This window comes from Neofelis nebulosa, chromosome 3 (assembly GCF_028018385.1).
Source record: "Neofelis nebulosa isolate mNeoNeb1 chromosome 3, mNeoNeb1.pri, whole genome shotgun sequence".
Classification (NCBI taxonomy): Eukaryota; Metazoa; Chordata; class Mammalia; order Carnivora; family Felidae; genus Neofelis; species Neofelis nebulosa.
The window spans coordinates 163770617-163785066 of NC_080784.1; the positions used below are offsets into that span (position 1 = coordinate 163770617).

Sequence of the window (14450 nt, forward strand, 5' to 3'; positions counted from 1 at the left end):
GCAATTTTATTTCCAGGATTCTACCCCAACAAGACACTCCTATGTGTGCACAAGGCTATTCAAGAAGTCATTTCCGTAGCGAAGAATGGGAACCTATAAATGCACCTATAGGAACATGATTGCATAAATTATGGTACATTCACATAACGAGAAACTATATAGCTGATAAAAATCGAGGGAGGTCGATCTATATGTACTTCTCACAGAGCTCTGTAAAACACAGCATTAAAAGAGAAGAGCAGTATAAGCTCTGATAATGATGTATGCGTATAGGTTCATCAATTGGAACAAATGTACCACTCTCGTGGGAGATGCTGATAATAGGGGAGGCTTTGCATGAGTGGGGAGAGGGGGTATACGGGAAACCTCCGTACCTTCTGTTCAATTTTGCTGTGAACCTAAAACTGCTGTAGGAAATAAAGCCGATTTTAAAAAAGGGAAAAAAAAGCGCTTTACAAAGCGTTACGTAAAGTAAATACCATTTAGGTAAAACATGAAGCAAAAATAGAGATGTATATACGGATACATAAGCAGATGCACGGAGAGGAGGGTGGAAAGATGAAAGATGCAATTCTGCCTCTGGGAACCCGGACAGGGACAGGGAAGAAGATATAGTGAAGAGAGCCTTTCATCGCTCGTATCACACACACCTACAATGTTTGAATGTTGCAAATGCACTCCTGTGCTCCTGCAGGGGAGAAAAACACGGTGCAATAAAATGCTATTCAAACAAACAAACAATAGGATTGAGGATGAGCCAAGTGCCAGTTATCTTTAAGTTAAATGCTGTGTCTGAAAACTAACGCGCTCAAATAACGTTTAAATCTTAAATTTCCCATTGGTTTCATCAAAACCACGATATGAAGCCCTACTGAAATACTGTTCAGAAAGCGCATTGAACAAGATTGCTTTAATTTATGTGATTCAGCTAAAAACAAAAATGCTGGGACCTTAGTGTAACTTTAAATTATATATATCATTTATTGAAATATAAAGATCTTCATTTACATGTTTTAAAACAAAAACACGAACGGGGCATTCTGTAATACATTTTTTATCAGTAGACCCTACCTATTGAGTTACTTCACAAACATTCACCACACCACTGTTTTGGAAACACTTATGTATTTTTCTCTTTATTTTTCTAAAATATAAATTTTGGACATTCAAAAGTGCAACAGTTAATGTGCCTGTGGGGAATATCACAGTCAAAAAAATATAAACAAAGGCAGTGATACAGCTTGTCATAAATGTTTTGGCAGTATTCTCCAAGTCTATAAAGAAATACATATATACATATTGATGTATAACATCATTTTATGTCACGTCCCTCTTCACAAAAATAGGACCGTTTGTACAGATTGGCAGACCACATTTTAAGGACATCACTGATCTTTTAAAAAAAAGTCACAAATTGTGTTTCTCAGGCCAGCTTTGATTGTCTTCATAAAAACAGAAAGCAGGAAGGATTGGCAAATTTTCATCTGGGGATTTTGCAGGAGGCCAAAAAGGAAACAAGTCTGTGATACAATGAAAACACTGTTAAAAAAAAAAAATAAGATGCAGTCACACAAAAACTTAGGTGGGAGTATTCATTAGGACTGGAACCTGCTTGTCTGAGAATTTTCATCCAGCCCCATGATGTCACACAAAATTCAAAGGAACATCAAAATGCAAAGCACCAACAAAAGAAGGCTGTACAAGGGAGAGTGAGCGATAAACAGAATCCTTGAGCTGTGATTCTGGAAACACAAATGTATTTCAAGTCTAATTGGCTCTACAGAACCTAATCAGATTTTCTTTTTTAATTGGCCAAGCTGGCTCAGTCTTCACACTTAGTATGAAAAAGGTGGGTAAGAAAGTTGGGGCTTGCACTGAGATTATACCACTAGGTAGTCAAGTACCTTGTTTCTGCTGCTACCTCTTCCAAGGAGCACGGACGGTGATTGCGGCGATCACAGCCCATGTTTCATTCATATGGTGTCAGCAATGAAGCAGAAATGCAGAGAATGCCAATGAACCCACCCCAATCCGTCTGACAGTTTGGATGGAGGTGACAATGTGTCCTGCTATGTCACCCCAAAATTTCAGCACAACTTTTTAGGGGTTTTTTTTGTTTTCACCAAAATATTAACCTGGTTACACAGAGACCTGGCACTCTGAATCGCATCACTTCTGTACATGCCTCTGGGGGGCTGGGGGGGGGGGGGGCGGGTGGCAAGTTCAGGTCCCCCATGCAGTAGGGAGCAATGTCTTTACTTTTGGAAAGACCTGCTAAACCAAGATTTTGCTTCCTCAGCCTCAGCTAAGACTGGAAAGTTAAATTAAGGGCAGCAATTGCCACATATATGGCATTAAACATCACTGACCCAAAGCCAAGGACTTAAATGGTAGGCTTCCTGCATGGCTGACTTCTAGCCTAGTTCCAAATTTCAAATTATCTGTTTCCCATGGCAACTTCCTATACCCTAAGCTGGTGTTGCCCAAACCTGGCTAATCAAAACAGCCAGGGAGTTTATAAAAAGACAGGTTCCTACTCCTGACCAGACTTAATAATTCAGAAGATCTGGGGTGGGGACCTAGAATCTGGTGTTCCCAGTTGCGATCCCATTTGGGAACCAAGGATCCAGGCTAATGCGCATGCAGTATTCATTAAATAATGCCTTTATGTTCTCACAGTTTCAAACTATTTCTCTTTGGGGTATGAGATGAAAGAAAGGGGGCTGATATTCAAGGCATCCTTCTGACCCTTCTAGGGTTTGTAAAATTTTAAAAACACAGATTTGGGGATCCACCAAAGTTATCACCAAGCATGAAAACGACCTCTGCAAATCCAGTCTTTTTACCGATGATTATATTTTCCACTGGGTAGTAACATGACAAGTCATGTTAGGCATAGGCTTATGCCTTTAGATTGCGAACATTTAGGATTTCGGGGTTTTGTTTCTTTCAAATCCCATTACTTCAGAGGGCAGTTAATTGTTTTTAGTACAACGGATTAGGGAACCTATTCGGCACACAGTTAAAAACACTGACTTCCTGGAAGACACTACTTTTACTGTTCTCTATGTTCAACTAAATTTAATCCACTAAAGCTATTACCATATTTTATAGAGAAACATCGGTTATTTGATATAAATGTCACAAACTGTCAAACTTGTCGCCTACTTAGTAAGAATCTTTTTTTTAAATTGTGCTTTCTTGGTAGGGAAAACGTGTTACACATTACACATGTAGCATTACTGAATAACAGTAGATTACAATATGAAAATGAGTGGCTGGGCTTCTAAATGACCCAAATCTAGTAAACAAGATTGGTTAATTATTATTCTTTATCTCTTTAACACTAAAAAAAAAAAAAGTAAGATGCTATAGTACCAGTACCTTTTAAGGTTCAAAAGTGGTTTTGCATGTACTTCCCAGGAAAGTTCAACGGCAACTGATACCAGGTTTCAAGCAGGAAGTACATGGATGGGTTGAGTGGTCTCTTCAGAAGTCCAGAGCAGACAGTTAATAGAAATCTAAACACATCCTCAGTTAGAGTTATTTACATAATTACAATGCTGGAGTTTTCTCGTAAATGTAAATCGTGTATGTTGGACTCTCACCAATGCCCTTGAAACACAAAGTTCACCTTCCGTGGCCTATTATTTCCTTGTCCATCTATCTCCAAACTTCACACACCGCTGAGATGCTACTAAAGCATTGCGAGGGCAACGCTAAGAAAGTTCATTCCGAAATATCCCATTCATCCATATTTAGAAGGCTCCCTGAGGCCCTTGGCTGGGAACTTCTCTTTACACATCGTCCAAGTCCTCCTCCCCAACTTTGCATTGCAATAAAGTGGTTTTCTTAAGGGGATCCAAGGTGGCTCCAAGAGTGGAAGGTACCCCCTGAATCTGCCAGTCACAGGAAGCTGTCCTCTACCAGGTCTGAGGAGTCTATGCCAATGTCATCCATCATGTCGATGTCCTCGATGGTTTCATCCTCTCTCTTGACGAAGGTAGAGCTGCTGGAACCTGTCTCAATGGCACTCTCTTCTGAGGTCTGCGAGCTGGTGGAGGGAGAGAGTAGGAAAGGTTAAGCCCAGGTACAGACCGACGAGACCACGGTTGTTTGACTAAGGTGGCCGCCCCCCCCCCCCCCCCGCAAAGGCAAAGGAGCTCTTTCTGCAAGATCCTTTGGCCACCGAATTAGGCAAGATCCTGCCACCAAGCCAGACAGCTAGTCATCATCCACCACACTGCAGGGGGCCCAGTGGAAAACCAAGAACCCCCAGGTCACCTTCACCCTTCCACCTTCCTTCTCTCCCGTCAAATCTTTCAGCAGAGCTGCTAACACGCTGCCACGATTCTTTCCCTACGCAGTCCTAGTTGAAAAGAGAGTAAGCAGTGCCTGGTCAAAAGACAGAGGGGGATGAAATCAGCTGCAAACCACAGCCCAGCCAGTCCCTTGCTGTGAAATTTCCCGAGCACCCAAATGGTGTTGTCAGCATCTGACCCCACGCCCCTGGAATGCCTTCCTCCGCCTCCTCTTTATACCTACCCCCCACGTTCCCTGGCCCCAGTCATGAAGGCGGGTGAAGGCTCCTTACTCACTAGAGTAGCGGCCGAAAGGGAGCGTTCTATCGTCAAAAAGCCTTAGGTCTGGAATCACCCACCACTTAGTAGCTGTAGGAGTCACATGAGTCACTTAACTCCCTGAACTTGTTCCCTGGCTTATAAGATGGGATGACAGGGGCACCTGGATGGCTCATTCAGTTCAGCATCCAACTCTTGATTCCGGCTCAGGTCATGATCTCACAGTTCATGAGTTCGAGCCCTGAGTCGGGCTCTGTGCTGAAAGCACGGAGCCTGTTTGGGATTCTCCCTCTCTCCCTCTCTCTCTGCCCTTCTCCCGCTCATACCCCCTCTCAAAATAAGTAAATAAAAACTTTTTAAAAATTACATTAAATAAAATGAGATAACAATAGCACCTGACAATATTCCTATCTGTTAGGGAAATTAAATAATAACCATAAAGCACTGAGCACAGGACCTACAACATACTAAGCGTCCAATAAATATTAGTTATTACTATTATTATTATTGTTATCACTCAAATCCTTACCTGATTAGGGCCTGAATATCAGATATCAGGAAACAGTTGTTAATTTTCTCACATGTGATCATGCTGTTATAATTATGTAAGAGAGAGAGTATCCTTATTCTTAGGAGATGTTCGCAGGAGTTTCAAATGTTTTAGCAAGGAAAAAAAAGTAGGGGTGTGTATGTGGTACATGTATATTTACATATCATATGTTATTAAATATGTAGTATTGGGGCACCTGGGTGACTCAGTCGGTTAAGCATCCGACTCTTGATCTGGGCTCAGGTCATGATCTCATGGTTCATGAGATCGAGCCCCACGCTGGGCTCTGCACGGACAGTGTGGAGTCTGCTTGGGATTCTCTCTCTCCCCCCCCCTCTCTGCTCCTCTCCTGCTCACACATGTGCTCGCTCTCTCTCAAAATAAACTTAAAAAAAATATGTAGTACATATTATTATATATTATGTATAGACACAACATAGGTATAACTACATATATATACATATATATGTATATACGCGTATATATGCATATATATGTATAGTTAGATAAACCACACATGGCAAAATGTTAACAACTACTAAGGCTAAGTGGTAGATGGATTCACTCAATCTTTCTGAACGTTTAAAATTTCTCACAAGGAGTTTTAGAAAAATAATTCTCCCTAGTCTCTAGCCCGTCATGATTCCCTGTCTTCCTGGCTCTGAACTCTTACCGCCTTATCATTATCCTGCCTTGGATTGCGAAATTTCTATATATATCTTTTTGCCACAAGCAGGTTATCTGCTGATAGGCAGGACGGTCTGCTCTCACCGTGGGGCTGCAAGTGTAGACATAACACAGAAACCATACCATTGGCTGGCCAGCCAGAGGAAGCAGTCTCACACACGTGCCCAATAGGGGCTCTCAGCCCTGCTGGCTGTTTTCTTCCCGAAGGGCCAGGCCTGACTCCTCTGCCTCTCCCCCTCCTCTCTAGGTCAGTTCAGTTTCCAGGCAGAAAACTGAGCCTGGCATATAGAAGCCCATGTGAAATGGTCTGCTGCCATCCATCCCAAAGGTGGTCTGGAGAGTTCTTAGAACCTGCAGGGTGACTACACTGAGGTGTCTTTTCACAACCCCACAGATTGGGCCTTTCCCTAGGACTGAGAGCTTCTGTCTCTGTTCTTACTTTGTACTCTACCCTCCCCTCGGCTTACACCCTGGTCCTGGAGCCTCACTGTGAACCCCAAGTCCACTTGGCTGGTCTTGATAACCATGTTGTCCCAACAACCTCTCTCTCTGGGAAGCCAGCCCCGGTTCATGGGGCCCTGGCCAATAGCTGGAGGCCAGAGTCAACCTTTGGAGATGGCCCTAACCCAGACAGGACCTGCATTTATGAGACTGCTCTAGATGCCGTGATTTGGACTAAGGTCCCCTCCTTGGGGGCAAGTTCTACAGCTGAGTCCTACAGTGGAGTCATTCCCCTTGCACGGACTCTCCTGGGCCTGACATGCTCCTCTCTCAGCCAGTCTACCTCACAGAGAGAAGGCAAGGGTATGGGCGTGGAGGAAGCTAACTTCCACAGAGACTCGGCACGAGATCATCCTTGCAGCTTGCCAGGCTTCATGGTGGTCCTAAAGCTGATGACTGGGCTTACTTTTGAGTCCCAAGCCACAGTGCCCATCTTGTGGCCCAGGGCCTGGCTCCTGATATTCCTGACCCAGCAGCCCCAAACCCTCTACAGAAAGCAAGGCCCAGTCTTTCTCATACCCATTCCCCTCCCGAGGCCAAGCCCCCTGAGCCCAAGAAGATTCCACAGGATCATCATGCTTTCCTAGACCTAGAGCATCTCAGCCCTGGGATCCCCCTTCACTAGGATAGGCTGAACTGTGTCCCCCTCCCCTCCCCACAAAACTCACATGTGAAAGCCCTAATCCCCATTGTGATTATCTTTGGAGATAGGGCCTTTAAGGAGGTAATCACAGTTAAATGAGGTCATTAAAGTGGGGCTCTTACCCAATAGAAATGGTGTCCCTGTAAGAGGAAGAGACACCTGTGATACACACACAGAAAAAGACCATGAGAGGACAGATTAAGAAGATGGCCATCTGCAAGCCAAGGAAGGGGGCTGCAGGAAAAATCAAACCTGCCAACACCTTGATCTTGGACTGCCAGCCTCCAGGACTGTGAGAAAACAAATGTCTATTGTTTAAGCCCCCAAGTCTACGGTATTTTGTGTTATGGCAGCCCAAGCTAACCAAGACATTCCCCGTGCTCAGCCCATCTGTGAGGACCACAGCTTCACCTGACCTGGTGTAGTCATTTGAGACATACTCTGCACAATTAGAAGACCAAATGTATTGCCCTTCCAGAAGTTCTAATTATCTAACACAACCACTTTCTATCAACTAGAATTGTTCTCTCCACGTAATATACGTCAAACTCTGCATTACAGCTTGGTATATGCCTAGAAAAGTTCTGGGCACCTTTCTTGTGTTATTTATCAACACGACTTTCTTTTTTTAAGTTTATTCATTCTGAGAGAGTGAGAGAGAGCAGGGGAGGAACAGAGAGAGAGGGAGAGAGAGAATCCCAAGCAGGCTCCGTGCTGTGAGTACAGAGCCCGACACGGGGCTCAAACTCATGAATGGTGAAAGTCCCTACAACTTTCTAACTTAATTTAGAAACAAAACCTTTTGGGGTGCCTAGGTAGCTCACTCAGCTAAGTGTCCAACTCTTGATTTGGGCATGATCTCACGGTTCGTGAGTTCGAGCCCCATTTGGGTTCTGAGCTCACAGCATGGAGCCTGCTTGAGATTCTCTCTGTGCCTCCCAGCTTGTTCACTGGCTCTCTCTCTCTCTCTCAAAATAAATAAGTAAAGAGAAAAAATGAAGCAAAACTTTTTCGTCACTGAAATATTATTCAGAGCCCCCAAATACAAAATAACCAAATGGATGGCAGATCTGGGGTCAAGGGCTACCACAGATCCCCAAAAGCTGGAGACGCGTTTCGCTAAAACAACACAAACGTATTTTTGCAAAGGTAAGTCAGGGCGCTTTGCGCAATCTCCAATCCTCATAACCCATTCCAAAAACAAAAAAACACAATTATACTTTTTTAAATTACCTGGTTCACACCAACAGCAAGGGATGTCACAATCACAAGCCTCCAAAATAATAATGCCATATGCTTCTGCCTAAATAATTACATGTAGCTAACCAAAAGAGGAAGAAAGGAGAAAAACATCCTCAATGAAGATGGAAAAAGGAGACACATCACTTTCATCTGCCTCTGTTCAAGGACCCTGCAAAGACAGCGGAGGCCGAAGACACAGTCCCCTCGTCTGGACGTTCAAACCAATGGTTCTAGTCCCGGCTGCGTGTTAGCATCGCTTTGGTCGTAAGTTAATGGATCCAGGTAATGATCAACAATGGGTGTTGATGTCACAAAAGGGGAGGCCACTGGACAGCATGCAGCTCCCGACGGAAGGACACAGCACGATCTTTGAGGCACACATGCCAAAAAATCTAACCTGAGTCAGATCAAGCCTCTAGACCACCAGTTTGCAACAAATACAGGAGATAAAGCACATGAAGGCCCACTACGGGATGCAATCAACAAAATTCTGAACGGGAGAACGTGATGGCCAAACGCTCCGGGTCCTTCACAAACACTATGCAAAGTGGGTAAAAAGAGGCAAGACAAATGCATAGAGACATAGCAACTAAAGGCCATGTGTCACTCTTAATTTGCATCTCAATTAGAAGAAAACAAATGCAAAATAATACTTATCAGAGAGTCGGAGAGATTTGACCACTGGATATCTGATGCTCCTAACAATTTATTGTCAATTGGTGGGGGAGGGGTGAGAAAATGGCATCGTAAGTTATTTTTAATAATTCCAGTTATTTCTTTCAATAGGGTCATAGGGGGCCTGGGCGGCTCAGTCGGTTAAGCACCTGACTCTTGCTTTCAGCTCAGGTCATGATCTCACAGTTTGTGCGACTGAACCCTAGGTCAGGCTCCACGATGACAGCGTAGGGCCTGTTTAGAATTCTCTCTCCTCACTCTCTGTTCCTCCCCCGTTCGCGTTCTCGGTCTCTCGCAAAATAAATAAACTTAAAGCATTTTTTAAATAGAGCCTTTATCTTTTAGAGACCCAAGATGGAATATTTACGGGTGAAATGACACGATGTCTAGGATTTGCTTCAAAATAATCCAAGGAGAGTAGTAGTGGATTCATGCATTCTGGCCATGAGTTCATGCACGCTCAAACCGGGTGACAGATTAACTGACAGGTCACTGTACAACTTGAGTCGGGCACGTTAGAAGTCTTCCATTATACAAAGTTAAAAAGGAAGAACAAATCAGCCAGGAAGCGCCCGGGTCCCATTCCCAGAGATTATAACTCGTTGGTCTGGGTGATGTGCGTAGATCGGTTTTCTAGTCTCCCCAGGTGATCCGAGCCTACAGCTAGGGGTAAGATCCACCGATGAAGCATCAAATAGCCCAGCTGGCCTCTCTCTCAGCTCTCTCCTCCGTTCCATGACCAGTGCAGAAAACAGCAAGAGAGGCTTCTAGCATCTCAATAATCAGAGTGGCTGCGACAGTCTGATCAAAACACCTGAGGACTCTGGTCAAAGACTCTCCACCCTGCCTGCCCTATACCTCCCCCAGCCCCACGGGGCAGGTATGAGGAGCATCTGGGAAGCATTTACATATGGAAACAGACCCCTCGGAGGCTCTGCCACCGCTCCCCTCGAACAGATACACTGATGTCGCCAGGGCAATGGCTCCCCTCCTTCAGGTGAGCTGGGGGGCGGAGGGGAGCTCTGCAAGAGGCCCTACCTGTGTCTGTTCCTCTTGCCCAGGTCCTCCTCCTCAGGAACAGGGTCGATGTCAGGCAGAGGGATGATGTAGCCGCTGTCTGCACTCAGCCTCTGCTCGTCCAGGCTGCCTTCCCAGTCCTTCAGCTTGTCTTCCTCGTGTTTGTAGGTGACGCCGATGTAGGCGTTGTCCGAGTCCACGCGCATGCGCGCCACAGCAGGGTGGTCGCTCTTCAAGAAGTCCAGGTGAATCTTTTCGTAGCTCTGCAGATATGCGTTTCACATGGTTAACCAAGTGTCACCCACTGAACTGCAGAAAGGACACTCAGAACTATTATTTAACCGTCTGTGTTTCCAAGCTACCGCACAGATGCGGGGTTGAGACAACTGAAGGAGAGTCAGCTGTCAACTGTCACATCCCAGGGATGTGGGACACGGGGGAAGGACCACTGATGGCAGAGATCTCCTGCCATCCTACCAATGGGATCTCTCATTCTCCTTAAGATACAATGAGCCCCAAGGGCACCTGGGTGGCTCAGCGGGTTAAGCGACTGACTCTTGGTTTTGGCTCAGGTCATGATCTCGCGGTTATTGAGTTTGAGCCCCGCATAGCACTGAGCCTGCTTGGGATTCTCTCTCTCTCTCTCTCTCTCTCTCTCTCTCTCCCTCTGCTCCTCCCCCACTCTCTCTGTCGCCCTCCAAATAAACTTGTTTAAAAAAAGATACAATGAACCCCTTCACTGAGTCGGTAGCTATGACTGTGTCCCCACCCACCTCCATGCACACACACTCCCTTCTCTGGGACTAGCAGGGAGCCTTCTGGTCCCAATACATAGTCTCTTCAGGGCTTGGATGGGTCTCAATAAGAGGGGACAAGGACTTCCACTGAAAGCACCACCTCTGAAACCTTCCTGATCCCTAAACGTTGGAGAAATCTAACTCAAAACTTACAGAACTTGGATCTAAAAAGACTTCATTTTCCAGACCAATTCCAGTCTCTTTCCACCCATATATTCTTACTTAACCAGCCAGGGCATCTTTGACTGAGCCACCATTAATTTCCTTTTGCCTCCTCATTGCCTCACTTATGGGAGTTGTAACGGGCAGTGAGATAATCAATAGACACAAGTATTTAACGCCCAGTTCAGCATGCAACGACCTAACGCTGCTCCTCTATGAGAAGGACAAGCAATAAATATGAAGACTCTACATACTGACGAACCTGAATCTTAGAAATTGCATTGATTATACAACTGTGTCTGGGGCTCCTTCACAGCATCTCGGCAGAAAGTTGTTTCATTTATTAACATATCCTGCTTTGCTCCATGAAATTACATTTGTTCCTTTGAACAATGCTTCCTATTCCGCAAAAAACCAGCTGGAGCCACAGATAACAGCTGAGGTTGTTCCTTCCAGTCAGCTGGTGAAAGCCAATTTCACATGGATTTAAGTGCATTCAAATTAGCGATTTAATGGCTGTGGATGCCCTGAGACATCTAACTGCACGGTAGCTTCAGATACTCAAACATCTGGAGAATAAAGTGCTTACAGGTGTCGTACACTTGAGATAAAAGGGGAGCCCTGAGGAGAGGGGAGGGTTTTCATTCATCGTCGCTACCAGGGGCCGGGGGAGCACGCCATGAAAGCCCTGGCCACTGGATCAAACAATCTTCCTCCCCCTTTGGAAACGTTCCTTTAAAACAGCGTTGAACTGTGCTGCTCACTCGCGTGACTGCCTGCTCTTGACTTCTCCCTTTTTGCCCATGCCGTTCTGCCCAGCTTGGAGGGGCCCAGACAAACCTTCTTATATTGTCCCGGCAACAGATTCTCCACAATCTCACTCAGGTGGTAAAAGGAGGGTCTCTTCTCCGGCTCACTGTGCCAGCACTTGACCATGATTTCATAGCTGCGGAAGCACACAACTCCGAGTGGGCACAGGGAGAAGTGTCAGGGCACCCCCGCCCCACCCCACACGCCCGCTGGGCATGAACGCAAGGCGCACGAGATGGGGAGGGGGCTCACACTTCGCTGGTGGCGTGGTCAGGCTTGGCCATCCGGTACCCGTTCTTGATCTTGTTGTAGAAAGTGGAATCCACCATCATACCAGGGTACGGGGTGCCCCCTGAAAACCAAAGGGAACAACCAGGATTAACGAGCGTGCGTTACACTGCTGAGACACTCGGGGACACATCTGGGGATCCCCACTTGGACTTCTGGTTCTTGCAAGGAACTGAAGGGTTACCATCTCCTTGACTTCACGGGCTTGCCCGGAATCGTAAAGGTAACCAGGACTTCTGGGTTGGTCAAGTCCAGACACCCTAGGCAAAGACGCTACATCTTAGGAAAAGCACACAAGTGTTTTTCAATGTTTCTGATCCCTGGATCTACACATACAAAGCAAAATAGAAAAGGAAGAGAAATTCTCAATCACTAAAGCCAACAAAATTTTTAAAAAAAATCATTCTCACCAAAAATGTTTAATAATTAGAGCAAAAGTCAAAGCTGAGGCTTGAAATATCTAGGTGATTCTCTGCTTTTAGTAGACTGTGAGCCTCAGTTAAGCCACACACCGGGATGATGCAGTGACATCCAAGCAGGGACAAATGGGATCGAAAAAGGAGACCAGGCAGGGAAGAAACCCTTTACTACCACATTAAGATAACAGAATTCATGAAACATTTCCATTTTTATGGCCACAGTCAGAACAAGCTTAGTTTCCTCTCTAAAGCCTTCCAAAACTACCCCAAAACTCCTTCCCCTTTTCTCTTCCATTACAATTTTAATCAGAACCACCCCGTTTATTGCTATGTGTAAGTCTTATCTTATCCGAGATAAACTGTCAGAGGTCAGGGTCATGAATCACTCCTCCCTCAGGGCCCTCACCTGGCAGCACAGGGTACCTGTGTTGTTTGGGACCTGGTGACTGACTAACCCAATGACTAGGAGGCTCTTCTCCTCCAGAGAGATGATCAGGAAGGGGAATCACACTCTTTTCCTGGCCATACTTCTTTTCACCTGAGCCTCGATCACCACTGGTGAACCCACTTAACCCAAAGACCCTGTGAAAAAGCAGCTGGGGAGTGGGTGTCCTCAGGAACATCTCTAGTGGGAGAAAGTCATTCTAGCACAGCCCAAAGGAGGCGGGGGGGGGGCAAAGGCCAGACGTGAGGGTGCAGCCCCCCAAAACTCCTGGCTGTCTGCACGGGCATACTCCTGACACCAGAAGTGCTCAATGTATGATTTAATCTGCCGCAGTGCCCTTGACTCACAGCAGGTATCTTAACATTGTTAACACCCTGGAGCCTGGAAAACACAGTGTTTCCCTCCCAGTGTTTTTCCAAAACGACCCAAGCGAGCAGAGACGTCAGGCCCGTACCAAGGGAAAAGATCTCCCAGAGCAGAATGCCGTAAGACCAGACGTCACTCAGCGTGGTGTAGAGGTTGTCGAAGATGCTCTCAGGAGCCATCCACTTCACGGGGAGAAAGGTCTGCATGGAAGGAGGGAGGAAATTAAATCCAGCATACGCACCAATGACCCACAGCAGCGGAAATAGTAGGGGTCCTTTTTGGACTAATAATAACTTGCACTGAGAACCTTGTCCATGTAAGTATCTCCCTGTGTTTTTTTGTCCAGGGCTGTGTTCTCCACCCTCGTGAGAGTGCCTGGCACCTGGTGGGTACTCGATAAATATTTCATGAATGATGGATAGTTGATGTGGCCTCTTAGGTCCTCCCAAGGAATAACATTTGAAAATATTGAATCCTGAATGTTTTACCCAAAAAGCGAAAGCCCTGACTGGACCAGTCTCTCCTATTTGCCGGTGTTCCTAGGAACAAAATTCGAAACAGATCCAGTGATCTGAGAACCAATTACATTACTGAATTTTAAGAAATTCATTTCCTATCACTATAAATATGACGTTATGATAATTTTGCAGCTTCTTTTGGGAGGCTGTACAAACTCCAGTGGAAATACTAAGACTGAAGCAGATATACAATATAAAGGAACCACATTAGCATCCTTCAGCCTTCTGAAATTCATGGGGAGAGCACAGATTCATCAACTTTTTTTTTTTAACGTTTATTTATTTTTGAGAGAGAGAGAGACAGAGCCCAAGTGGGGGAGGGGCAGAGAGACACAGAGACAGAATCCAAAGCAGGCTCCAGGCTCTAAGCAGTCAGCACAGAGCCCAGCGCGGGGCTCGAACCCAAGAACTGTGAGATCATGACCTGAGCTGAAGTCAGATGCTTAACCCGCTGAGCCGCCCAGGCGCCCCAACTTTTTAGGCAGGTGAGAAATAGGCTCCACCAAAGTCCACTGACTTGTTCAGGGTACCTAAAGCTGGTCTCACATGGAGCCTGGACACAGACCAGTGGCCTTCTGTGGGTGGGCACAGCAACCCCATGCTGTCTCACAACTAGTGCAGTGGGGTGATTTGGAATTGTCCCTACAAGTGGAAAATGTATCCTAAATTACTACATCTGCTTAGAGGTAGAAGGGATGGGGAGAAAGACCATCTTTAAGGAAATCGTGCTTCTAAGATCTATTAACTCAT

General features: G+C 45.6%; 1 protein-coding gene across 6 annotated transcripts in view; it reads right to left on the reverse strand.

The window, feature by feature from the left end:
• Positions 1 to 957: 957 nt before the first annotated feature.
• PDGFRA (platelet derived growth factor receptor alpha) overlaps positions 958 to 14450 on the reverse strand; it is a 51512-nt gene continuing 38019 nt past the window's right edge. For all 6 annotated transcript variants that reach the window (XM_058722564.1, XM_058722567.1, XM_058722569.1 and 3 more), the window contains exons 19-23: positions 13271 to 13382; positions 11917 to 12016; positions 11695 to 11800; positions 9917 to 10158; positions 958 to 4054 (exon numbers count right to left, since the gene is read on the reverse strand). In XM_058722564.1, coding sequence (XP_058578547.1) covers positions 3907 to 4054; positions 9917 to 10158; positions 11695 to 11800; positions 11917 to 12016; positions 13271 to 13382 — 708 coding nt within the window. In that variant the 3' untranslated portion in view covers positions 958 to 3906. The remainder of the gene's footprint in view (positions 4055 to 9916; positions 10159 to 11694; positions 11801 to 11916; positions 12017 to 13270; positions 13383 to 14450) is intronic.